Below are 27,174 nucleotides of genomic sequence, written 5' to 3'. Positions count from 1 at the left end.
GGGAATCAGGGAGTCATACTGGGAGCACTGGGATTAAAATGGGAGCACTGGGGGGAGTCATGGGGTCATACTGCGAGCACTGGGACAGCACTGGGAGCACTGGGGGGAACCAGGGAGTCATACTGGGAGCACTGGGACAGTACTGGGAGCACTGGGGGGACTCAGGGGGACTTACTGGGAGCACTGGGGGGAGTCACGGTGTCATCCTGGGAGCACTGGGAGTGCACTGGGAGCACTGGGGGGAGTCAGGGGGTCATACTGGGAGCACTGGGACCGCAGTGGGAGCACTGGGGGGAGTCAGGGGGTCATACTGGGAGCACTGGGACCTCACTGGGAGCACTGGGGGGAACCAGGGAGTCATACTGGGAGCACTGGGACGTCACTGGGAGCACTGGGGGGAGTCAGGGAGTCATACTGGGAGCACTGGGACAGCACTGGGAGCACTGGGGGGAGTCAGGGGGTCATACTGGGAGCACTGGGACAGCACTGGGAGAACTGGGGGGAGTCAGGGAGTCATACTGGGAGCACTGGAATAGCACTGGGAGCACTGGGGGGAGTCAGGGGATCATACTGGGAGCACTGGGACCGCACTGGGAGCACTGGGGGGAGTCAGGGAGTCATACTGGGAGCACTGGGACCACACTGGGAACGGGCCATGCTGGTCCATACTGGGATCACTGGTTCATACTGCGGTCACTGGCCCGTACTTGGATGCCTCGTGCGCAGTGGCCTGTAATCCATCCTCCATCATCCCCTGCGCCGGAAGTGGGTCCGGTTTCCGGCTTGAGTGGTCGTTGCCCCACCGCCCGCTGGCATCATGGCGGAGCTGGGGTTGCCGGGGGAGAAGGCGCAGGTCGGGTTGACGGGGACACCTTGGGGACACACCTTAAAGCCCTGGTCCTCGTCCTGTCACTGCAGGCCTTGGTACACAGTCTCTCCTCGACTGTCCCATGAGCCTCCTTTTTATGTTGGATCCCTGCAATAAGGTCTCCCTGGAGCCTTCCCTTCTCCGTGCTGAACACCCCCAACTCTCTCAGCTTTTCTCCATGAGAGGTGTTCCAGCTTTCACAGCATGTTTGTGACCCTCCTCTACACGCACGCTAACAGGTCCGTGTCTGTCTTGTGCTTGGCACCCCTGAGCTGGACGCTGTTCTCCAGCTGGGGTCTCACCACAGCAGCGTAGAGGAGGAGAATCCCCTCCACCTGCTGGCCACGCTTCTTCTCATGCAGCCCAGGATGCGCTTGGCTTTCTGGGCTGCCAGCGCACGTGTCCAGCTCATGTTCAGTTACTCCAGCCCCAGCATCCTCACGCCCTTCTCTGCAGGGCTGCTCTCAATCCCTTCGTCAACACACTCCATGAGTCTCCTGCACTGCTCACAGCTTCATGGGATGCTCTTCCAGCAGCTGCCAGGGTGACTGGAGTCCCCCAGTAGATCTCAGCCTCTGAGTGTGGTGCTTCCTGGAGGTGAAGTAAGAACGCTTCGTCAAAAGGCTCCTCTTGCTCGGGTGGCCTGTAGCAAACCCCAGCCGTGAGGATTCCAGCTGCACAAGGGTGCTCAGCTCCTCCTCTTTGTTCCCCAGGCTGCGTGCGTTGGTACAGAGGCACTTCAGCTGGGCCACTGACCATGACAACTTCTTTAGAGGAACACACCCCAAATCCTATGAAGCATTTCACAGCCGTTTCCCTGTGGGTTCCGAACACACCAGCAGCCCCTGGCCCTTCTCTCTTCCTAAAAACTCCATCCCTTTCCCGGTCAATCCAGTCTGACATGCAACTGGCCTCTTTTACACCGTGTTCTGCCTCCCCCCTCTTGGTTCCTCCCTGCTCCCCCTTCCGCTGCATGTCCCTCAGGGCTTTGCACAGCTCTATTCATTCCCGCATCCCTCCCAGACCAGGCTCCCTCTGACTCACAACGTTCTCATTTCAAACGGCCACTTGATCTTCCTGGAGGTGCCACCTGGACTTTCTTGATGGCCCACCAGTTCCTGGGACTGGCAAAAGCTCTTTCTTGCCATGGACTCCATGGTTCTTTTCTCAAGTTTGTGGCTCAGTGCACTCTGCTTCTGCTTTCCCCTTTTTTCTCCCCGTTTCCCCATTAACAAGGTCCCCGCGCAGATGACCTTGCTGGAATAAACACTCCCCCTCTCACACGCCTCCATCCCTCAGCGTGACTGACCACCTTTGGTTCCCATCGCTGCCTCCCTGAGCCTTTGCCCTCAGGTTTGGGGCCCTGCACCTTCTTCTTGATGGCCACTCGGCCTGACAGCTGCCCCGCCCACCAGCTTCCGGGGGAAGTCCCGCCCCCTCTCCTCTACTGGGCCTCTGCTCTCTTCTGATTGGCTGCCAGCACCGGCCACCCCGGCTGGATGGACCTGGAAGTGCGTCGGACCCGGAAGGCCCTTCACCTACACGCACGGGGCCGCCATTGTGGTTTGTCCACCATTGTGGTTTGTCCGCCATTTTCTGCCGAGATGCCGCCATTCCTGGCAGGGAGCTGCCATTTGGTTAAAGATCACACAGCTCCGTGATTGGCTAACGGCCATTTCCTGACACCGTCACACCCGCGTGTTCTCAGGCAGCCCCTGGGATGGGCCGCCTGCCTCGTTTGGATATAAAAATAGAATATTTATAGACAATATAATCATATATTGTATATATCTATGAAAGGAAGTGTATAATTCTAGTCATGAATTTAGGTTTTTTAATAATACACACATTCTTTTTATATATATACTTATGTATATATGTATAGATTTCTACATAGGTAAACATTAATAAACATATAGAAATTAAATTAATAATCTTTGTTTCTAAAGTTTGCATAACTGTAAATTTGAAATGGAGCTATAGTTTTGAATTGAATAAACCCTTCTTCAATAAGATTTAGTGTAGTGAAGAATTAGAGTTTAAATGTGAATGGAAGCAGAAGGCAAAGGCCGGGTGGGGGTCCCCCACTTTACCAGGCTGCAGAACAAGCCCTGACAGGGTGGGCTGGGGGGAATTCAAGAGGGCGGAGGGGTGCCCGAAAGGTGGTGGGGCACGGACACGCTGGAACATGCCCAGGGGCTACGGCCCCCTTCTAGGAGGGGTGAGCAAGTGACGGAGAGGGGGGTCAGTACTGGCTTGGGTCCCCCCAAAAGACGAGCACGCAGCAAATAGGTTGGTCTGTGCTTGTGAGGAGCTGCTGCCTGAGTAGCCAACAGGCCAAGAGGAGGCTTCTGGTCTGTGCAGGAGCTTGTGAGGAGTCGTATCTCAGAGGTGAGCAGACAGCAAGCAGGGGGAGATGTGGGGGTCAGGTCTGTGGTGCCTGAGTAGCTGATAGAGCAGGAGCAAGGCCAGGGCTCCTGTAGGGGCTGGTGAGGTCACTGGTGCTGGTGTAGCTGATAGGAGACACGTGGCTCGGGCTTGTCCTTGTGATGTCACTCTTGGCTGAGCAGCTGATAAGGCAGGCCCAGGTGCACAGCTCGTGTAGGTGCCTGTGAGGTCACTGGTGCATGCACAGATGACAGGCCAGGAGCTGTCACCTGGCTTGTGGATGTCTCTGCGATGTCACTGGTGCCTGAGGAGCCCAGGAGAAACATGTCTTGTGTTGGGTGTTTTGAGGTCCCAGGTGCCTGAGAAGCTGGCAGGCCAGGACTAAGCCCCCATCTTGTGTAGGTGTTTGCAAGGTCACCTGTGACCGCTCAGCTGACAGGCCAGGAAGAGGCCCATGGGTTGTGTAGGAGCTGGTGAAGTCACTGCTGCCCGCGTACCTGGTAGGGCAGGAGCAGGAACATGGGTAGTGTAGGGTGTTGTGGTGTCAAGGGTGCCCGAGTAGATGACAGATTGGGAGCCAAGCAGTAGTTTATGTAGGTGTTTGTGAGGTCATTGGTGTCTGAATACCTGATAGGCCAGGAGCAGGAACGTGGCTTGTGAATGTCGCTCTTGTGATTTCACCGCTGCCTGTGTAGCTTTTGGGCAAGGAGCAGGCATATGGCTTGTGTGGCCGCTTCTGATGCCATTAAAATAATACTTGGACCCCACCCCAGTATGGCTTTTTGGAAGAACCATCGTCATCAGAAGCCTGTACACAACACGCACACACGTGTGACAGCGGGACTCCTGAGCACGCAGCAGCAGCAGCAGGAGGGTGTGAGGTCATGGTCACTGTAACCCCTGAGCACACGGTGGTGGCAGCAGGAGGGACGTGAGGTCACTGTCGGTACCACTCATGAGCACACGGCAGCAGAAGTAGGAGAGTGTGAGGTCACCGTCAGTATAACCCACGAACACACAGCTTGGGCAGCAGGAAGGACGTGAGGTCACATCACCGATGTCACCCCGTGCCCGTGGGGCTCGGTGCAGAGCGGCCGTATGCATGACAGGGGCATGACGGGGGATGGGAGCTGCCCGTCCCCGTGTCTGTGAGGCCGAAGGAGCAGCCCCTGCGGCCCTGGCTGGAGCAGTCGGGGTGCGGGTGGCTCGGGGGCACCCCAGGGATGTTCCTGGGCACGGCGCCAGGAGGAAACCACAGACTTCCTGCCCGGGCGCTGCGGGGGGAGCAGGGGGAGCGCGGCGAGGCCACGTGGGCTGTGGTTTGTGCACCTGCAGGCTCCAGCTCCCACTCCGCCCGCGGGGAATAACGGCCCCTGGGTGACACACTGAGAGTCAGGGACACGTCTGAGCCTCTGGGCTGTCTGTCTGCTGCCAGGGCAGGGACATGATCCAGCTCCGGCTCCTGCGAGGGACTCACTGTGGGGGTCTGCAGGGAGGGACGCACAAACCAACACTCCTGGGATGGAGCCCTTGCCCTGGATGAAGACCTCTCCCAGCTGCTGCTCCCAGCACAGTGAGGTCCATGGCAGGGGCAGGGGCTGTTTCCTCCCCATCCTGACACAGACCCTGGTGCAGTCCCCGCTCCATGGTCACCGCAGCTTGGGGGCAGCTGGACACTTGCCTCATGGCTTCTTGGATGAGCCCAGCGCAGGAGATGCTCAGTGCTTCCAGGCCCACAGCAGGGTGCAAGGGGTGACTAACCAAATTCCCCTCCACACCCAGCTTGTCCCATGATGATCCGCCACCACATCGACCATGACACCGGCAGCGGGACATATATGTCCCTCATATATGGTCATGAACGGCGCTGGAGAAGTTCATTGGCGGGCTGGGCTGTGTCGGAGGGGAGATAGCTCCCGATAACGTCTAAAAAGGTGCTGCTGCTTCGATTGGCTCCTTCCGCAGCTGGGTCGGCATCTGCAGAGATATATCACCCTCCCATCATCGACGTCCCCCTGAGTCCCCAGGAGCTGTGACAGGGAGTGGGGAAGAGCAGGGCTGTGCCAGCAGGGCAGGAGGCTCAGGATGGGAATGGAGGGACTCCTGTCCCCTCGGGTGCTGTGGCTGCTCCTCTGGGTGCAGCTCTGCAGAGGTAAGTGCCGGCTCCCTTTTCCCACAGCCCAGGGCCATCAGGTACCAGTGGGGTCATCAAGAGCCCTTTGGGAAGAGGGTTTCTTTCCAAGTGTGGCTGAGATAAGGGTCAGAAGGAGCTCAGGTCTATGGACCCTGTGCCTTTGCCTGTGTCCATCTGGCTGGGAGAGGGTGTCTCCATGATGCTGTTAAGGGGTGCTTGGCTGGGGAGGAGCAGGTGCCCTGCGCACGGCCTGGCGATACAGGTTTTGGGTGGGCATGGGCAGGGGCCCTTTGAGGTGGGAAGAGGTGCTGAGGGCTGTGGGACAGAAAATGGCCGGGCAGGTCTGGAGTTAGCACCCCCAGCCTGCACAGCCCATGGGGAGTGGGGGGACGCCCACACATCCCCAGGGAGAGCCTGGAGGGGAGAGGGCTCCCATCCTGGTGCCTGTGACAGGCAGGGGGGACCCCAGACCTGCACTCTGGGACTCGGCGCTCTCCTGACCAGTCCCATCTCGGTGGTTGAAGGGGCTGCGCAAGTGAGACTGGAGAATGGCGGCGGACGCTGTGCTGGGAGAGTGGAGGTGAAACACCAGGGCCAGTGGGGGACCGTGTGTGATGACTCCTGGGACACGAATGATGCTGCAGTGGTTTGTAAGCAGCTGGGCTGTGGGTCTGCTCATGAAGCTCCTAAGTACGGACATTTTGGGCCAGGATCTGGCCGCATTTGGATGGATGATGTTGAGTGTCACGGCACAGAGTCGGCCCTGTCTGACTGTAGACACAATGGATGGGGTCAAAGCGACTGTCATCATGGTGAGGATGCTGGAGTGACATGCTCAGGTAAGGAGCCAATCTCTTCCCCACCTTTGGGACTGGGACAGGAGAAGGGACCTGGCTGTGCCCTCAGGGAGCAATGAACGGCTGCCAGGGCAGGGTCCTGTGTTGCTGGTCACGCTGCCAAGCTGGGACTGTCATTGCCGGTGTCCCTGGTCCCTGAGGAAAGACCAGTGGGCTTCACCCACGACTGGGCCCCAAGATAGTTCATCCCACCCTCACTTGGTGCCTGGGGCTGGGAGATGAATCCCCCTTTCTTTCTGAATCCCCCATCTTTCTTCTCCAATTCAGCCAGCACCTGTCTGGCATTGCTGAGGGCCAGGTTCCCCTGTGCCAGAGGCACCGAGAGCTGCTCACGTGGCCACCCACAGCCCCAGAGAAGGGTGCAGAGTGGCCAGTGGCTTTTGGGTTGTGCCTCCTGGCAGACACAAGTCCCTCAACCAAAGCAAAGGGGCCGCTCCAAGGGAAAAAGCCCTGTCCTTGGGCAGAGGAGCAGGGTGTCCCTGGTATATCTGTGCCATCAGCACCCATTGGGAGCTGCTGGGAGGGTCGTGGGGCTCTTTGCCTGTGGCCACCTTGCAGGCCAGGTGGGACATGGGTATGTAACTGCCAGAGGGCTGTGGGAACTCACAGGGTTCTTTGGTTACTCCAGGATTTGTCCGGCTGGTTGGAGGGGACAATCCCTGCTCAGGACGAGTGGAGATTCATGATAGGAACGAGTGGAAAACTGTCTGTGACTCCGACTTTGGTCCCAAAGCTGCCAACGTGGTCTGCAGAGAGTTGCAGTGTGGCACAGCCCTGTCTGTCCCCGGGGCAGTTCACTTTGGAGAAGGGGCTGGTCCCATGTGGGACAGAGAGCTGCAGTGTGTGGGGAATGAATCCCTTCTCAGCTCCTGCCCCACGGGGTCCCCCAGGGACCAGCCCTGCACCCACGCGAATGCTGCCGGTGTCACCTGCACACGTAAGGACTCAGGGCAGGGTGTTACCACCGGGGGTGTGCCAATGATGGGGGAGCAGGGACGGGACTGTGCTGTGATGGGTGTGAGGACAGAAGGGGTGATCACAGAACCATAGAATGGTTTGGGTTGGAAGGGACCTTTCAATGTCATCTAGTCCAACTTGCCTGCAACCAGCAGGGACCTCTTCAACTAGATCAGGTTGCTCAGAGCCCCATTAAACCTGACCTTGAATGTTTGTCTGCAGCCCTAAAATGGTGCAGAAGGAGGAGAAAGGCAGGGTGTCCGTTTGCCCTCTACTCCACCACCCAAGGGAGAAAAGCACAAGTCTGCCCTGTCTCATCCTTCTCTGTCCCGAGTTCACAGGGTTCAGGCTGGTGAACGGCAGCACGGCGTGTGAGGGGAGGGTGGAGGTCCATGTGCAGGGCACCTGGGGCACCCTCTGTGCCTCCCGCTGGGACCTCTTGGACGCCCACGTTCTCTGCCGTCACCTCAACTGCGGGTTTGCTGAGTCCATTCCTAAAGGAGGGCATTTTGGGAGAGGAAGCGGCCCTGTCTGGAGAGACTCCTTCCACTGTGACGGGACTGAAGCCCACCTGGGAGAGTGCCCAGTGACTGCCCTGGGGGCCTCGCCGTGCTCCCATGAGAACGACGCTGCTGTCATATGCTCAGGTGAGTGCAGGAAAACACTCGGTTACTCTGTTTTCCTCTTAAATGCTCCCAAAGCAGGGGACCCTGTGGCAGTGCAAGGCTCTGGCTCAGAAGGTCCCCACAGAGGGCTGGCGGCAGGCAGGCGAGCTCCAAGGCCCTCCTGCAAGGGTGCCAGAGCCTGGAGACATGCTGCAGGCTGCCGGGCTCCCCGATGCCGCCAAGGGCTGGGGCATGGCTGCTCTCCCCAGGCCCAGCTCGCTTCGCATCCCTGCGGCTGGTGGGTGGAGGAAGCCCGTGCGACGGGCGAGTGGAGATCTTCCAGCACGGGACGTGGGGCAGAGTCCTGGATGAGCAGTGGGACGTGCAGGAGGCCAGCGTGGTGTGCCGGCAGCTGCAGTGCGGAGAGGCAGAGGCAGCCTACAACCCCCCGAAGGCTCAGAGAGGGACGGGTCCCGTGGGGCTGCGCGGGGTGCGGTGTGCAGGGCACGAGGCCAACCTGACCCTCTGCAACACCTCCCTGCCTGAGAGTGCGCTGGAAGCAGGGATTGCTGAGGACGTGGGGGTCGTTTGCCGGGGTGAGTGGCGCTGCACGGCCCCCCCAGGCTCTGGGCTGGGTGGGCAGCCAGCCCTTGACGGCAGCCGGGGTTTCCTCCTGCTACAGGGAGCCGTCAGGTGCGGCTGGTGAACGGGCCTGGGCGCTGCGCTGGGAGAGTGGAGATCTACTACCAGGGCAGCTGGGGGAGCGTCTGCGATGACGGCTGGGACCTGTCTGATGCTGCCGTCGTTTGCCACCAGCTGGGCTGCGGAGGGGCGCTGGAGGCGGTTGGCTCCGCTCGCTTCGGGGAAGGCTCCGCTCAGATCTGGCTGGAGAGCGTGAACTGCTCCGGGGCCGAAGCTGCTCTCTGGGACTGCCCGGCAGGGTCCTGGGGGCAGCACGACTGCGGGCACAAAGAGGACGCAGGAGTCGTCTGCTCAGGTGTGTGCCGGGAGCTGTGGTGGGAGCCCAGTGCCCAGGCAGGCCGGGACGAGGGGAGAGCCGGCAACGGCCGAGGCTGTTCCTGGCCAGCTCTGAGCCCCTGACAAAGGCCATCGTGGGGACACCCATGCACAGGTGCCCTCAGTCCCACCGGGGGTCCCTGGGGAGCTCAGCTGTCCCTGACGGTCCGCAGGGAGGGCAGGGGTGTCTGTCCATCAGGGACATTTCTCTGTCTGTGGGTGCAAGGGGGACTTGCTGGACGTGCCTTTGCCTGTCTGAGGGCCTGGCGGGTGCAGGGGTGTCCCTGCTCCCCCAGCCCCAGCCCAGCCTGTTCCCCCTCGCTGCCTTTCCTCCCAGAGTTCATGGCCCTGAGGCTGGAGAACGGCACCAACTGCTCCGGGCGCCTGCAGGTTTTCTACAATGGGACGTGGGGGAGCGTTTGCTCCAACTCCATGACTCCTGAAACTGTGTCGCTGGCATGCAAGGAGCTGGGCTGCGGGGACAGAGGGTCCCTGGAAACACAACGTCCGTATGGCAGGCTGTCTGGCACGGCCTGGCTGGATCGTGTGGAGTGTGGGGAGAGAAACAGCTCCTTCTGGCAGTGTCCCTCCGCTCCCTGGCACCCGCAGTCATGCGACGACCTGCGAGATGAGACCCACATCACCTGCAAGGGTAATTCTGAGCTAGCCGGGCACCAGCATCCCCTGCGTTCCTGCTCCTGGCTGGGCATGGTCAAATTCCTGGGCCTGCGGGGGCCTTTCGTTTCCAAGGCAGACGCTGCTGCTGCTGGTACCAAAAATGGGACTTCCTCTCCCGGAGCCCCACACATTCACCAGCGGTTGCCAGCCGGGCTCCCAGCTTCGCCTGGTTGAGGCAGAGGTTTCTCGAGGCGAGGTCCCAGAAGGGAACAGCCAGGGCTCTGAGGAGCGTCCCTTCCATGGACACCCTCCTGCTGCTCTGTGACCCAGGGTCCCTTTGGGGCTGAGCAGTCAGGGTCCCCCACGTTGCCGAGTGTGTGTCCCCCGAAGGACCGGGGTTCAGCTGCTGCCATGGGTGGGTGGCACGAGCTGAGCTGAGCCCCGCTCTCTGCTGCACGCCCCCCTGCAGCAGCCCCTTCACCACAGCGTTTCCCTCTGCAGGGAGTCAGCCAGAAACGCCCCCGGCCCCAATGGCTGCGTGCCCCAGCACCCCGAGCTGCACAGGTAGCTGCTCCTCTGCATGCCCCTCTCGCCTGGCAGGGCTCTGCCTGCTGTCCCGCGGCCCTGGGAGCTCTCTGCCTTCTCCAGACAGGGAGAAGATTCGTGCCGTGGGAGGGGAGAAGGGGTGCTCTGGCCGAGTGGAGGTGTGGCACCGCGGCTCCTGGGGGACGGTGTGTGACGACTCTTGGGACATGCGGGATGCCGAGGTGGCATGCAGGCAGCTGGGCTGTGGCCCTGCGGTGTCTGCCCTGGCCGAGGCTGCATTTGGGGAGGGGAGCGGCCCCATCTGGCTGGAGCAGGTGGAGTGCCGGGGGACAGAGCCATCTCTGCAGGACTGCTGGGCCCGGCCTGGGGACAGCGGTGCCTGCCGCCATAAGGAGGACGCGGCCGTGATCTGCTCAGGTGAGCGGCAGGGCTGGGACACCTCACAGGGAGCCCTGCGCTCCTTCCTGGCCATGCTCACCAGTCGTGCAGGAGGGGCGATTTGGGTGGGATGTGGCAGGGATGTCTGCACATGCACATGTGCGCACACACACACGCACACACGGTGTGTCAGAGAGGAGGCTCCCTGGTACCTGCACCCCCACCCTCTCAGCCCAGCTCTCCTTCTCCTCCTCTGCAGATGCACCCAGGACGGCAGCACCAACCCCTCCAGCAGGTAACCCGTCCTCCCCACCAGCGCTGGGTCTTCTTGGGGCCAGGCTGTGACCCACAGCCGGGGGGAAGGGGCTCCTTGCTGGGCTGTGAAACTCCCAGGAGGAGGCACCGGGGTAGCGGTGGGGCGGGAGGCTGGGGAGGGCTGTCATTCACCCACTCAGGTGGGAGCTTCCCAATCCCTCGTCCCCTGAAACCCGGTATGTAATGGGGGTCAGGACTGGGGTGTGCCGGCCCCTCACCTCTCCCAGGCCTGGTGCTGCCCTTTCTGTGTTCCTGCCATGCAGATCCCACGCGGGGCCATCTGACCGGCAGCGGGAGAGTCTCATTGCCCGTCATCATGTGCATCATCCTGGGAGCCCTTCTCTGCCTGCTCCTGGCCCTCCTGGCCGGGCAAGTGCGAAGCTCCAGGGCTGGGCGCAGAGGTGGGTCCCTTCCCAGGGGAAGATGCCTGCTGGCAAGGCCAGGGGTGCCGTGGGGTGTCAGTGAGTGGGAGAGGCAGAGCTGGGGGGACAAGAGTGTGTGCTCTCTGCGGGATCCCATCCCCTCTCTGACCATCCCTGGGCCAGCCCTGCCTCTGTCCACAGGCTCTGAGAGAGCTCAGGAGCCAGTCCCTGAGGCCGTGTACGAGGAGATCGGTTCCAGCCCAGCATGGCAGAAGCAGGCAAGGTTCAGCGGCTCAGGTTGGTGTGCGTCCCTCGTTGAGGACACATCTACAGTGCTCTTTCCCCTGGCTGCCACCCAGGGTTGAGCCCTGCAGCCCCCTAACCCATGGTTCGTGTGGTTGTGGGGCTGTTGGATCTGTGTGGGGAGCACCCATATCCTGGGCCCAGGAGAGAAGCTTTCTCCCCACCTGCTCTGCATGTCCCATTTGGGGACAGCCCCTCTCTGCCTGCCCCTACACCCTGGGGGACACCTGAGGGGTGAGGGAAGGGGCTGTCCCAGGGCAGCTCTGGCAGGCCCTTGGAGATGGGCTTTGTCCCAGGGCAGCAGGGTGAGTCCTGAGCCCTCGTCCCCGTGCAGCCGTGGCTCTGTGGGTCCCACGTCCCCAGCAGCACTGAGCACCAGCTGGGTCAGCAGAGCGCACTCCCCTGACACCCGCTGGGCCTCTCTCCAGGCTCCTATTCAGAGGGGTCCCTGAGCAAGCTGCAGCCCTACCCCGGGGACAGCGAGGAGGAGGATGGTCCGGGGTCAGCACCAGGTAATGCCGGGCAGGAAGGGATGGATCTCCCCTCCCTGCAGACATGTGATGGACAGCAGTGTCACTGAGCGTCACCCTCGGAGCTGTGAGGACGGGCAGGATCTCCTGTGGGGCTGCAAACACCGATGTCGGAGCCCCACGTCCCTGCGCATCCTCCCATCCTCTGCTCTGCAGAACGCATCTTCTCACTGTCACCAGCTCTCCTCTCCTTTCAGACGTCCCTGTCCTGCCTGGAGGTGACCCAGCTGATGGCTATGATGATGCCAGGGAGGTTTCTGACCCTGGGGAGGATCCGTCCCCTGGGCAGGAAGACTGGGAAATGCCCAGGGTGGCAGAGGAGGTATCTGGACCAACGGATACCCCTGGAGGTGAGAGGGAAAGAAAGTGCTGCTGGTTCCTGGGGTGGCATCCCTGGTGCTGGATGAATCGCTGTCACAAGGAGAGCCCAATGTGCTTGGGTGGGGGAACCTGCCCCAGGAGTTTTTCCTTGGGGGCTCCATGGGTGGGAGAGGGAGCTGAACGTCTCAGGACTGGTGAGGAGAAGGGAGGAAGGTGATGTACAGCCCAGGAGAGGCACCCCATGGGGTGAACATGCAATGGCCTGCCTTGCTTCTTGCAGGGCCAAACCTGCTCTCCCAGAGAGGTGCTGGTGCCCCCGGAGCTAAGGGGGATGGCTGGTCCCTGTCCCCAGAGAGCACGGGCTATGACGATGCTGAAGAGGTGTCTGTGGCACATCCCCCTGAGGACACAGAGGCTGCGACACCGGAGCTCAGTGCACAACGGTCCCTGAGCCCCGGGCCAGGAGAGCCCGTCCCTGCAGTGCAGCTGGGGGCAGCCAGGAGGGAGGAGAGGTCTGTGCAGCTGGGAGAGCCGTGAGCACCAGGGAACCCTCTCCCTTTTCCCACGGGCAGCAGAAACTGCCAGGGGTTTCCTCGATTTTGATTCCCCTGTTTTTACACAGGGGCCCCCATATTGGTTCTTATTAAAAGCCTTTGAGCCAGAGCTGTGCTTGCCTGCCCAGGTGCTTTAGTGTCTCCCCGAGGGTGGCTGGAGGAAACCAGAGCCCAAAGACATGGCGGTGGGAAGGGGCATGTCTCGGGTGGGTGTGTGGTGCAGGGCAGTGAGCTGAGCTCAGGTCCAGCACAGCTGCCCGCCTCTCTCCTGAGAGGGGGCTCCAAAGAGGCAGCGCACACAGCCCTCCTCACCCCACAGCCAGACCCTGGCTGGGCACGGCAGGCCCACAGTGCCTGCAGAGGACCAGAGGCTCCAGCTCCAGCCTTTCCCTGAGGCTGGGCATTCAGGGAAGAACCCCCTTGGAGGTGCTGGGGATGGAAGCCAGGATCTCCCACATGCAAAGTGGGCGCTCTGCCACTGAGCTACACCCTCTGGAGCCTTCCCAGCAGGAGACACTCTCCTCCCATGAGGGGTCTGTGACAGGCACAGCCCCGTTGTCCCCTGGGTGCCCAGGGACCCTCTGCAGGAAACAGCACTTGAGCCCTCCTGAGATGGGGGAAGTCCGCACTGCCTCTCCCCTGGGGCCTGATCCTGGCACAGGGCTGCACTGCAGAGCACTGCCCCTCCAGCGTCTCTGAAGAGCGATGGGGCAGAAGGAGGCTCTGGCTGCAGGTGCTGCTCCCACGCTCTGGCCCCCTCCAGGGCCAATGGAGAGGAGAACACTCCTGAGCCTCCTCTGCCCCCCAGGGCAAGGGCAACCCCCCTGTGTGCCACATCTGTGCACAGCGGCACAGGAGGAGAAGTACAACAGGGTGAGGGACATGCCCTCCCTGGGGTGAGGTGCCCCCAGGCTCTGATGGCACCCCAGGGTGTGCGATGGGGCAACATGGGGGCAGAAAGCTCACACGCCCTCATCCATGTAGCGGGCCTCCTCCTGCACCCCTCTGCCCCGCAGCATCCCTGGAGGTGGGGTGAAGGGCAGGTGTCCATCTCCATGGGGCTGATGCCCAGAGAGGAGCATATTGGTGTGTTACCAGTCATTGGAGCAGGGGGGCAAAGGCGGACAAGAAATTCTGCTCAGGACAGCGTGTGACTAAACAATACCGATGGCCATGCACTCCGGTGGGTGATCCTCAGCGTGGCTTTGTCAGCTGTCCTGGGCACATCAGAGGTCTCACTGCAACACCCCCCCGGGGGAAGGATGCTGCCATTCAGGCCGCAGCTCCAGGGAGTGCCTCTCCCTGGGACTATGGGTCCAGTGGCCTCTGCTCTGGGAATGGAGACAAGGTGCAGGAGGCGCCTGAGGAGGGGAACAGACTCTGCACCCTTGAGCATGATAAAGAGGAGAGGAATTGGGTCGTGCAGAGACCCCGCAGAGGACACATCCCGATCCTGTGGAGCAGGGAAGGAGGCACAGCTGGAGACCACCCCACAGCAGCCCTGAGTGGAGAGTCCTGCCCAGGGGGAGGCTGGGGACTTGTGGGGCTGGAGGAAGGCTCCTTCTAAGCCGCAGATGTGCAGGTCCAGGGCAGGGACAGTGCTCTGGCAAGAGGTGAAGGAGCAAGCAGGGCTGGGGCAGGCTGGAAGGTGGCAGACGGGCTCTGCAAAAAGCAGAGGGAGAAAAATCACTGCTGAAGCCCAGGGCTGAACCAGGCACCTTTAGATCTTCAGTCTAACGCTCTCCCAGCTGAGCTCCTTCAGCCCTGCCCCAGCAGCCCTTGTCCCTGGGCCACCCCTGCCGGGCCCCAGGCTGACACAGAGGAGGAGTGCTCCTCAGGGAGGTTCCCAGGGAAAACCTGTGCCCAGCCCCGGACAGAGGGGACCGGGCCCCTCCCTGCCTCCAAGGCCAGGTGGGCTCCAGCTTTGGTGGAGGCCACGTTACGCTGGGCGTGCCAAGATGTGTGTGGGCCTCGTACAAAGGGGACAGGAGTGAAGGTAAGTGGGCAGGCCAGGCATGTGCAGCTGCAAAGGCTGAGGGTCAAAGAAGCATAGGACCGATGGAAGACCTTATCGCCTGGAAAGCCTCCTCCCACACATTTTTTCCCTTGCTGAACTTTGCTGCTTCCTTCCCAGCTCCTCTCCCTCCTTCCCCCTGAGCAGTGCAGGGCGATGGGGAATGGGGGTCCTGGTCAGTTCATACCAATTCCTCTCTGCTGCTCCTTCCTTCTAACAATTTTCCCATGGGGTCCCTCTTACAGGCTACAGTCTTTCGAGATAAACCTGCTACAGCATGGTCTCTCCTCAAGCTGAAATTCTTTCAGGAAATATCCAACCTCTCCAGTGTTGGGTCCTCCACCAAGTGCAGGGATTACCTCCTCCGCTGTGCTCCTCTCCTTAGGCTGCAGGGAAATACCTGCTCTACTGTGGTATTCTCCACAGGCTGCAGGAGACCATCTGCTCTGGCACCTGGAGCACCTCCTCTCCCTCCTTCTTCACTCACCCTGGTGTTTTCAGGGCTGTTTCTCACACTGGTTTTTCCCTCACTCCTCTCCCATTCGAGCACTTGTGTCCTTTCTTAAATACACTCTCACAGAGGTTCCACCATCCTCGTTGATGGGCTCAGTTTTGGCCAGCGGTGGGTTTCTTGTGGAGCCGTCTGGAACCAGCTCTGTCTGGCACGGAAGAAGCCCCTGGTCTCTTCTCACAGAGGCCCATGCCTTCAGCCCCACCACTACCAAACCCTGGAGACGGACACCAATTCCACAAGCCCTGGCTCTGCACCACAAACACTCTGGTGTGAGTCCTCACCCCGCATGGGCACACTGTACAAGCTGTACTCCGAGGATTTTCCCTCCTGGGCACTTTCCAGCCCAGCCCAGCTCCCTCCAAGCTCTGCCACCTCCCCTGCCCTCTCTCCATCCCAGCCCAGTCTGCGCTGGCCCAACAGCAGAGCCTGCCCCAGGGTGCTGCAGAGCTCTGGGCACTCACTCCACAGACACAGCCCCCGTGAAGGGCACCGCAGCTGCTGGGGGGCAGAGGAGGGTCAGCCCCAGAGACGGGGGGCATTTGGGCACAAGGCAAAGGCAGTCAGTGGGCCCCTGTGTCCTCCTCCCCAGGATGTTCTGAGGGGTCTGCAGCCCCTCTGTGCCATCCCCTCTCCCCAGCCCAGTACAAGAGCCCTGGCCCTGGGGACCCTCAGGCAGCTCCTGCCGCCCCAGTGACAGAGTGGCACTGGGACAGCCTGCCCCAGGCTGCTGCAGCCAGAAAGGTCTTCTCATCTCCCGTTTATTCAGCCCTGCTGCTGATGGGTCTCAGAAAAAGAAGTGTTAGCTGGTTCATGTATTTTATTTAAACACACAGAGTGACTGACTCTTCATTTACATACATATTTTTTGTGTCACAGGCGAGAGTTGAAAAGTTAAGGAGGAGGGGAGGAATAGTGAATGCTTGTCACAAAGATACAGGGAATCATTTCCAGAATAAGGTACACAGTCTATGGCTGATGAAAAAATGTCCAATCAGTTTCCTCAGGGCATCCTTGAGCTCCTGGTTCCTCATGCTGTAGATGAGGGGGTTCACTGCTGGAGGCACCACCGAGTACAGAAATGACACCACTAGATTCAGGAATGAAGAGGAGACAGAGGGGGGCTTCAGGTAGGAAAACACCCCAGTGGTGATAAAGAGGGAAACCACGGCCAGGTGAGGGAGGCACGTGGAAAAGGCTTTCTGTCTTCCCTGCTGTGAGGGCATCCTCAGCACAGCCCAGAACATCAACACATAGGACACCACAATGAAAACAAAACACACAAAGGCAAAAAAGGTACTAAAAGAAAGAAGCCCAACTTCCCTGAGGTAGTCTGATTGTAAGCAGGAGAGCTTGAGGATCTGGGGGATTTCACAGAAGAACTGGTCCACAGCATTTCCTTGGCAGAGAGGTATTGAAAATATATTGGCCGTGTGCAGCAGAGCATGGAGAAAGCCACTGCCCCAGGCAGCTGCTGCCATGTGGACACAAGCTCTGCTGCCCAGGAGGGACCCATAGTGCAGGGGTTTGCAGATGGCAACGTAGCGGTCGTAGGCCATGACTGTCAGAAGATAAAACTCCGCTGAGATAAGCTAACAAACAGGAAGACCTGGGCAGCACATCCCGAGAAGGAGATGGCCCTGGTGTCCCAGAGGGAGTTGGCCATGGCTTTGGGCAGAGTGGTGGAGATGCAGCCCAGGTCAAGGAGGGCGAGGTTGAGGAGGAAGAAGTACATGGGGGTGTGGAGGCGGTGGTCACAGGCTACGGCAGTGATGATGAGGCCATTGCCCAGGAGGGCAGCCAGGTAGATGCCCAGGAAGAGGCAGAAGTGCAAGAGCTGCAGCTCCCGCGTGTCTGCGAATGCCAGGAGGAGGAAGTGGGTGATGGAGCTGCCGTTGGACATCGCATCCCTTTGTTCCCGAGGTACTGCCAAAGGAGGAAAGCACACTCACAAGTCAGGACAGCTCTGAGCAAATCTCTTCCCATTGCCAGGCCCTGGGAAGGGAGATCCTGCCCCATAAGCACAGCTCAGGGCTCTTCCTGGGGCATTGTGATGGGAGGACGTGCAATGCCAAGGGCAGAAAGACAGAATGACGGCTCCCGGGTGGGGAAGAGGAGGCGCTAAGGCCCTAGTGCTGTAAGGATAAGGTGTCTTCTGGTAGCCTTGGTGGCACAGACGACAGCCACAGCCAAGAGGAGAAAGACATAAGCACTGTTGGGGGCTTTCAGCCTTGCCAACTCCCTTGATCGTCTCCACCACAGGCTGTGCTATGGTGTCCCACATCTGCTCCTCTTCCCCTGCAGGCTGCAGGCATCCCCCCTGCTTCCCCGTCTTGCTCTCCCCTCAGCATCTCACTGCCTTTACTCATCTCTCTCCATCGTCCTTGGCTGTTCCTGAAACACAACGCCTTGGGCTGATCCCGACTCCCTCTGGGTGATCTGTTGCAGCACAGCACTGCCCTTGCAGTGGCATTTCTTTCTCCTGGTGTCCAGTCCATTTCTTTCTCCTGCTGTTTCCCACCAAAGAAAAGATCCATCGTCTCTGAAACAACCTTTCAACCAGGTTCAGGCCATTCCAAGAGTGCCCAGAGCCTCCCTGCCACTGGGCCAGAGAAGCCCAGGTCCCTCAGCCTCTCCACCAAGCACACGTGCACTGGGCCCTAAAGGCCATCTTGGCAGACCTCCTCTGGACACTCTCCAGGTCCTCTCCACTTCTCCAAAATGGGGAGCTGCACACTGGGACACAGCTGTGTGCGTTGGGCCACAGCAGTGCTGAGTCAAAGGGGAAGGTGACTCAAGTTGCCTGGGGGGCACACGCTCCTCCTCCTGCAGCCCCGTAGGCAGCTGGCCTTGTTCATAGTGAGCGTGCACCACTGGCTCATGAGGCGTCCCTCAGGGTGCCCAGCCCCGTCTCCGCAGGGTCACTGCTCAGCACATCAGGTCCCAGCCTGTCCTGCTGCATTGGGGTTATTCTTCCCCGGGATGCAGGACTGGACACTTCTCCTTGAAAGACTTCAAGACATTTCTGTTGGCCAAATCCCAGCGTCTCTCCAGCTGCCCCTGGACTCAAGCTCCATTTGGTCAGCTGTTAATGTTTGTGTGCAGATGGTCACCCTGATGCTTGCTCCCCAGGGCTCGGTATTGGGGCCAGTTCACTTTAAGATCTTTATCAATGATCTGGACGAGGGGATCGACTGCACCCTCAGTAAGTTTGCAGATGACACCAAGTTGGGTGGGAGTGTCGACCTGCTTGAGGGTAGGAACACATTGCAGAGGGATCTGGAGAAGCTGGATCAATGGGCCAAGGCTAATGGCGTGAGGTTCAACAAGGCCACCTGCTGGGTCCTGCACTTGGGTCACACCAACCCCATGCAGCGTTACAAGCCTGGGGAGGAGTGGCTGGAGAGCTGCCCTGCAGGAAAGGACCTGGGGGTGTTGGTCAACTGCCGGCTGAATATGAGCCAGCAGTGTGCCCAGGTGGCCAAGAAGGCCAACAGCATCCTGGCCTGTATCAGGAACAGTGTGGTGAGCAGGAGTAGGGAAGTGATCGTCCCCCTGTACTCGGCACTGGTGAGGCCCCACCTGGAGTACTGTGTCCAGTTTTGGGCCCCTCACCACAAAAAAGACATTGAGGTGCTGGAGCAGGTCCAGAGAAGGGCACCGGAGCTGGTGAGGGATCTGGAGAATAAACATTATGTGGAGCAGTTGAGGGAGCCGGGATTGTTTAGCCTGGAGAAAAGGAGGCGGAGGAGAGACCTTCTGACTCTCTACAACTCCCAGAAAGGAGGTTGTAGAGAGGTAGGGATCGGTCTCTTCTCCCAAGTAAGAGGCGATAGGACAAAAGGAAACGGCGTCAAGTTGTGCCAGGGGAAGTTTAGGCAGGATATTAGGAAACATTTTTACACCGAAGGGGTTATTAACCATTGGAACAGGCTGCCCAGGAAGTTTTTGAGGCACCATCCCTGGAGGTATTTAAATGATGGGCAGACACAGTACTTAGAGATACGGTGTAGTGATGGCTTTTGTCAGATGTAGGTTGATGGTTGGAGTAGGTGATCTGAAAGGTCCTTTCCAACCAAGGCAATTCTATGATTCTATTCAACTTTCATGCCCTTTTCCACTCTTCTTCCCCTCTCAAGTTCTTCTCTTGGATCATCCTCATCCCCTCCCATACAAAGAGCCAACTCTTTTTCACCGTTTCCTTGTTGGCCCTTCCCTTGGTGTTTCTGAGATGGTGGCAGTGGCACTTTCCACTTTCCTCATGACGTCCATGACACTAGTAACCCCTTTTCTGACCTCTGCTGTCCTACAGCTACTCAATTGTCTTGTTAGAGGAACCACGACTCAGCATGAGCCATCTGCACATACAATTTAAATGCTGACGTGCTGGAGCTTCAGTGCACAGGGACCTTGAGACACCTGGGGATGTGACCAACACAAACCTCCTCAAGTCTTTCAAGGAGAAGGGGCAACGTGGGAGAGGACCAGGTGAGGGGTGAGTCTGAGGAGAGGGGCCTGGGGACTTTGAGGGATGCCATATGAGCCTCTGGTAAAGGCTCAGCACCATTAAGGCCAGCTGCATATGGGGTGGTGTTAGAAGGACCGTGGCCACCCAGACAAGGGGAGTTATTGTCCCCCTCGACTCAGCACTGGTGTGGCCACATCTGCCCTCATAGTGTCCCAGAATGGTTTTGGTTTGAAGGGACCTTGAAAGATCATCTAGTCCAATCCCTGTTTTTTAGGGACATCTGCGATCAGGATGCTCAAAGCCCTGCCCTACCTGACCCTGAACACCGCCAACGATGGGGAATCCACAACTTCTCTGGGCAACCTTTTCCAGTGTCTCACCACCCTCATTGTGAAAAATTTCCTCCCTATGTCCAGTCTAAATCTACCCTCCTTCAGTGTAAAGCCATTGCCCCGTGTCCTGTCATTACTGGCCCTGGTAAAATCTCTCTCTCTCTCTTATAAGCCTGCCTCATAGGTTAAAAGGCCACAAGAAGGTCTCCTTCGTGCTTTTTTGTTTCCAGGCTCAACAACTTCAACTCTCTCAGCTTTTCTTCCTCGGAGAGGTCTTCCAGCCCTCCAATGATTTTTGCTGATCCCTCCCTTGACCCTCTCTAACAGGTCCATGTCTTTCTTGTGCTGAGGCCTCTAGAACTGGACACAGTATTCCAGATGAAGTCATATGAGATTGCAGTAGAGAGGGGGAATCCCCTCCCTCCACCTGCTGGCCAGGCTTCTGTGGATGCAGCCCAGGCTATGATTGGCTTTCTGGGCTGCTGTCCTGGTTCCGGCAGGGATAGGGTTAATTCTCTCCAGGACACAGACTGTTCTAACAGATGGAGCCCAGAGCCATGGATGAAATGAACTCAACAGACACTTTGGAGGGATGGCCCATAGACTAAGGGCACTATATCTGCATGAATATATACGTATGTATATACATGACAGGGGAAAGTGGTGGCAATTCATTGGAACCTGTAAGATGTGGGCATGGCATAGATGGTCTGGAATAAGGGGTGGATAATGTCCTGGTTGCGGCGGGGACAGGGTTCATTCTCCCCAGGACGCAGGTATTCCATGCCATGTGAGCCATGCCCACCCTGAGCTGCCGGGGGAGGGGGCAGGACATCTCCACTTGGAGCGGGCTGGGGCGTCCCGGTCCGGTCGGCGAGCGGCGGGGAGCGGCGGTTCCGTAATCGTGTTTGTACATTCCTCTGTCCGTGTGATTGTTGTTGTTTTCTTGTTCCCTTTGCTGTTCTGTGAAACTGCCTTTGTCTCAACCCAAGAGTCTTGCCTTTTTTCTTCCGATTCTTCCCGTATTGGGAAGGCCCGAGCGAGCGGCACGTGGTTCTTTGTTGTCGTCTGAGGCTAAAACACACCATGGGAGCACTGGGACCATACTGGGAGCACTGGGAGTAACCAGAGAGTGATACTGGGAGCACTGGGAGGAGTGAGGGAGTCATACTGGAAGCACTGGGACAGCACTGGGAGCACTGCGGGGAGTAAGGGGATCATACTGGGAGCACTGGGAGAGCACTGGGAGCACTGGGGGGAGTCAGGGGGTCATAGTGGGAGCACTGGGACCGCACTGGGAGCACTGGGGGGAGTCAGGGTGTCGTACTGGGAGCACTGGGACAGCACTGGGAGCACTGTGGGAAGTCAGGGAGTCATACTGGGAGCACTGGGATCGCACTGGGAGCACTGGGGGGAGTCAGGAAGTCATACTGGGAGCACTGGGACCGCACTGCGAGCACTGGGGGCAGTGAGAGGGTCATACTGGGAGCACTGGGACAGCACTGGGAGCACTGGGGGGAGTCAGGGGGTCATACTGGGAGCACTGGGAGCACCCTGGGAGTACTGGGGGGAGTAGTTGGGGTCATACTGGGAGCACTGGGAGCACCCTGGGAGCACTGGGGGGAGTGAGGGGGTTATACTGGGAGCACTGGGACAACATTGGGAGCACTGGGACAGCACTGGGAGCACTGGGGGGAGTCAGGGGGTCATATTGGGAGCACTGGGAGCTCTGGGGGGAGTCAGGAGGTCATACTGGGAGGACTGGGTCAGCACTGGGGGCACTGGAGGAGTCAGGGCGTCGAACTGGGAGGACTGGGAGCACCCTGGGAGCACTGGGGGCATTCAGGGATTCACACTGGGAGAACTGGGACTGCACTGGGAGCACTGGGTGGAGTCAGCGAGTCATACTGGGAGCACTGGAACCACACTGGGAACACTGGGGGGATCCCCGGGGGTCATACTGGGAGTACTGGGAAAGCACTGGAAACACTGAGGGGAGTCAGGGTGTCGTACTGGGAGCACTGGGACTGCACTGGGAGCACTGGGGGGAGTCAGGGGGTCATACTGGGAGCACTGGAACCGCACTGGGAGTACTGGGGGGAGTAGTGGGGGTCATACTGGGAGCACTGGGAGCACCCTGGGAGCACTGGGGGGAGTCAGGGAGTCATACTGGGAGCACTGGGGGGATTCAACGAGTCATACTGCGAGTGCTGGGAGCGCACTGGGAGTACTGGGGGGAGTGAGGGAGTCATACTGGGAGAACTGGACCGCACTGGGAGCACTGGGACAGCACTGTGAGCACTGGGGAGAGTCAGGGGGTCATACTGGGAGCACTGGGAGCACTGGGGGGAGTCAGGAGGTCATACTGGGAGGACTGGAACAGCACTGGGAGCACTGGCGGGAGTCAGGGCGTCGAACTGGGAGCACTGGGAGCACCCTGGGAGCACTGGGGGGAGTGAGGGAGTCATACTGGGAGCACTGGGACCGCAGTGGGATCGCTCTATGCTGGTCCATACTGGGATCACTGGCCCGTACTGGGATGACTGGTCCGTACCGACCCGTACTCCATCTCCCATCATCCCCTGCGCCGGAAGGCGTCTCGGTTTCCGGCCGCTGTGGGCGTTGCCCTGTGACGCGCGGCAGCATGGCGGAGCTGGGGTCGCCGCGGGAGGTCGCGCAGGTCGGTTGGCCCGGGGACACCCTGGGGACACCCTGGGGGGGGACGGGACACCGCTGAGACTCTCCCGGGACCCCCCGGCCCCCACCCGCCCGTGGGCGGCCCCCGCTACCGGGTCGCGCTCATCGCTCGGTCCCCCCCCGCCATGTCCGCGTGATCCCGCACCCGCTTCCGGGTCCCGCCACGGTTCTGGGTCTCCCCCCCACCCGAGGGTGCCCCCCCACTTTCTGGCTGCGCCCCCCCGAATATCTGCGTGCCTCCCCCCCATCTCTGGGCATCTCCCCTCCCCCCATCTCTGTGTGCCCCCCCCAGTCTCTGGGTACCCCCTCCCCATCTCTGGCGTCTCCCTCCAGCTTCTGGGTGCCCCCCCATGGGTGACAGCCCCCCCAGTCTCTGGGCGACTCCTCCCCATGGGGCCCCCCCAGTCTCTGTGTGCCCTCCCCAGCCCATGTGTACTGTCCCCCCGCAGTGTCCGGGTGCCTCCCCTTGACCAGGTGTCCTCTCTCATCTGGGTTTCACCACCACCACCCTCCCCCCGGGTGCCGCCACCCCTGGGTGCAGCCCCCCCCCACCCCCCCCCCAGGAGGAGCTGCCACCCCACGCCCACCCCCGTCTCTGTCCTTCCTGGTGCCCGAACCCGAGGACCTGGAGGACCTTGACACCCGCCGCAAGGTGGGTGTGGGCACGGGGGGTGCAGGCAGGAGAGGGTCCAGGCAGGCGGGCGGCGGGCAGGAGGGGGTGCAGGCAGATGGTGGGGGCAGGCAGGACCTCCCCCGACCTCCAGCTGTGGCAGGAGAAGCTGCAGCAGGAGCTGGAGTTCCTGGAGGTGCAGGAGGAGCACGTCAAGGAGGAGCAGAAGAACCTGAAGAAGGAGCTCCCGTCCCTCCTGCCGCCACCCCTGTGTGCGCAGGGGTTACAGTGACCGTGACCTCGCACCCTCCTGCTGCTGCTGCTGCGTGCTCAGGAGTCCCGCTGTCACACACGTGTGTGTGCTGTGTCCGGGCTTCTGCTGACAATGGTTCTTCCAAAAACCCATATTGGGGTGGGGTCCAAGTATTATTTTAATGGCATCATCTACTCAGGCACCCGTGAGACCCCCAATGTTCCTGCTCCTGCCCTACCAGGTACGCGGGCAGCAGTGACTTCACCAGCTCCTACACAACCCGTGGGCCTCTTCCTGGCCTGTCAGCTGAGCGGTCACAGGTGACCTTGCAAACACCTACACAAGATGGGGGCTTAGTCCTGGCCTACCAGCTTCTCAGGCACCTGGGACCTCAAAACACCCAGCACAAGACATGTTTCTCCTGGGCTCCTCAGGCACCAGTGACATCGCAGAGACATCCACAAGCCAGGTGACAGCTCCTGGCCTGTCGTCTGCGCAGGCACCAGTGACCTCCAGGCACCTACACAATCCCTAGGCCTGTTCCTGGCCCACTGGCTACTCAGGCGTGAGCGACCTCATAAGCACAGCCGCAGGGCGTGGGCCTGCTCCTGGCCTGTCAGGTGTCCAGACATGAAGGATCTCACCAAACCTACACGAGCCGTGGGTCAGCTCATGGCCTGTCAGCTGAGCGGGACCTCACAAGTCCTTGATTTCCATTTTTATTAACTCATTCGTGTTACTCATCCCGTTTGTGTCCCAGAGCTCAAAATCCACCTTTTTGAGTGCAAGTTGAAGGTAAGCGTCCCTTTAGTTTTAGGACCATCCCTACCCCACCCCAGAGGAGACCCCCCTCAGACCCATAAGGCCGCCCCATAGAGCTGCCCCAGCCCCACAGGGCCCCGCACCGTGATGGTGACCAGGATGGGTTTGGGGTTTGGGTGCAGGTTGGGGTCCAGGGAGAAGACGCAGAACTGCATTGGGGAGGTACGGGATTGTAGGAATGTGTCTGAGAGAAAATGGCCATGTGAGCCAGCCTCCCTGCTGTGAGAGATTAGATTAAGGGCAAAACAGGTGGTAGAAGATGGAATTAGTACATGGGAAAAACGGGACTGAGAAGGCAGAAAACATGTTGTGCTAGTGACTAAGCAATTTATGACACAAATTCTTGTAACCAATCTGATGTGTGAATGAGCTGCATGCACCGCGCATGGACAGTGTAACTAGCTAATCAGAAATAAGCGAGTCACGTGTACAGCTACAACGCAGGGTATAAAAGATGATGATCTGTGCTTAATAAACGGCTTCTGTTGATTCACATTGGATCGTCTGGAGTCCAGTTATTTCTCCTCAGATGGTGACCCCGACGTGATCCCGATGGGCGCTTGGCTTGAGCAACGGAACGCGAGGGGCGGAAGACCCAGAAGGAGATCCACCGTCTGGAGGACGGCTCAGCTGGACTGAGACCGGGCGGATTGGGCGGCAATCCGGAATAAACAGACAACGTGGCCACGGACACCCGGAGAGAGGTGAGCAGCCGGGGCAGGAGATGGGGCAACAAGTAACAAAAGAAGAAGGGGCTATATTAAGACTTCTCCTGCATATCCTCTCTAAGAGGGGTGAAATACGATGAGCGTATGCTCCGAAGGTTGTTAATATGGTGCAGAGAGAACGGATTTGCACTAGAGCCCCAGACAGCTTTTAAACCAGAAATATGGGAGGCTGTTGGGAAAAAACTGTGGGAAGTGATAAGTAAAGGAGACAAAGAGGCATCACCGTTGGCGACGACATGGTGGTTGGTGTTATCGACCTTACAAGATATGAAGGCGGAGCGAGCCACAGCGGCCGGGGCTTTTGCAGCATTACAACCCACGGGAGGAGGATCGAACAGGCCAGGTCCGAAGGTTTGGGACAATCCCCTGCTGATCCCCTCTGCTCCACCTGAGGAAGTTCCAGAGAAAGAAGAACCGATGGAGGAGGACGTTCCCTGGCCAGCACCGCCACCCTCGGAAGCAAGACCAACGGCACCTCCATCAGAGTGGTACAACCCCAGAACTGGGTTTTATGAAGGTCCACCTAAGCCTCCACGGCAACATGTTGATGTGCACCCCAGACCACCTTTTGATCCATCGCTGTACCCACTGCTTCCACCGTCGCCTCCCTCTCCCGCTGAACAAGAATTGCCGCAAGGCGCATGCGCGGCGGCAAAAACACTGCAACAGAAATTGGAACAGTTAGAGAGAGAACAACAGAGACCATGGAAACAAGAGGAGGAGCAAGCGATATGAAATATGGAGAGGTGACAGAGGGGTGAAAGCGGGGGGGTATGGGGCGGCGGTAACAGGAACGCGGGAGGAGAGTTGGGTAACGGGAACGTGGGAGGAGAGTTGGGGGGTGCGACCGCGGGCTCAGGGGAGCCGCTGGATCCGCAAGCGCATTGGAAAGGAATCATTCAAAATGCCTTGGTAGAGGGTGTAATGTTACCAACAGCATTTCCGGTGATACTGGGGGGAACTACGGGAGGTCGAAGGAATCCCAATAGATGGGAGGGTCTTCCTTGGCCGATGGTAAAAGAAGCGAGAAAATTAGTGTATGACTTTGGCCTTAATTCTCCCTACACTCAGTCGTTTCTTAACAATATTTTCACTACTAATATTATGACTCCTTTTGATAGCCGGACACTGATGTCCATTATCCTCACCCCAATGCAAGAACTAACGTGGAGATCAAGGTGGGAGGATGGTGTACAACGTGCGGTGATAGCGAATTTGAGTAGAGTGGAGGGGGATCCGTTGCGGCTGTGACCATGGAGATGTTATTAGGAACAGGTCCTTTCGCTGATGCTCAGCGACAAGCGCGGCTAGATGTCGCTATCTTACAACAGTCCGCAGAGTTGGCTCGCGAAGCACTGAGGACGTTGCCAGAGGATGGCAAGGTCACTCCCCCATATACGACGATAAAACAGGGCCCCAGCGAGGGATTCATGCAGTTTCTTGATAGACTAAGGAATGCGTTAGACCGGGGAGAACTGCCAGTGGCAGCCAAAGAGGCGGTATTTCAATCATTGGCCGTAGAGAACGCAAATCCAGCCTGTAAGCGTATCTTGCAAACTTTGCCTCGACACGCCACCGTTACCGACATGATAGAGGCATGCTGTAGGGTAGGGACACCTGAAGAACAGGCAGGATTTTTGGCCTCCGCTTTTGCTGCGGCTGTCAAGCCCTTGATTAATAATCGTAATTTGGGACCGAAATGCTTTAAGTGTGGGAAGGTTGGTCATTTGAAGATACAGTGTAGAGTAGAAAAGCAGAGGGGAGAGACAGATATGACGCCTGCTAGGAGTGGAGGAACGGGAGGATTTATGGGCACATGAAATCGGTGTCAGAAATTTGGACATAGAGCATCTGAATGCCGCTCAAAATTCCATAAGGATGGCACGCCATAGGGAAATGGGCTGATGAGCGCGGGGGGCCCGAGCGCGATGACACAAAACAGGCCTCAGGGTCAGGGTGCGTGGGTAGCGCAGCCTCTGCCCCACA

At 59.1% G+C, this 27,174-nt stretch overlaps 1 protein-coding gene and 1 long non-coding RNA gene across 2 annotated transcripts in view; one reads left to right on the top strand and one right to left on the bottom strand.

Moving 5' to 3' along the window:
* LOC128903419 (scavenger receptor cysteine-rich type 1 protein M160-like) overlaps window positions 1–27,174 on the bottom strand; it is a 903,222-nt gene that overhangs the window by 189,466 nt on the left and 686,582 nt on the right. The window contains 1 exon segment of the mRNA XM_054187429.1: window positions 10,344–10,369. Coding sequence (XP_054043404.1) covers window positions 10,344–10,369 — 26 coding nt within the window.
* Window positions 22,744–25,107, top strand: LOC128903415 (uncharacterized). The gene is made up of 3 exons (XR_008464082.1): window positions 22,744–22,758; window positions 23,880–24,433; window positions 24,976–25,107. It is a non-coding gene; the product is annotated as an uncharacterized LOC128903415 (long non-coding RNA).

This window comes from Rissa tridactyla, unplaced genomic scaffold (genome assembly GCF_028500815.1).
Source record: "Rissa tridactyla isolate bRisTri1 unplaced genomic scaffold, bRisTri1.patW.cur.20221130 scaffold_33, whole genome shotgun sequence".
In the NCBI taxonomy this organism is placed as follows: domain Eukaryota; kingdom Metazoa; phylum Chordata; class Aves; order Charadriiformes; family Laridae; genus Rissa; species Rissa tridactyla.
Note: the sequence above shows the minus strand (reverse complement) of the source record. Positions and strands in the feature narration are given on the sequence as shown.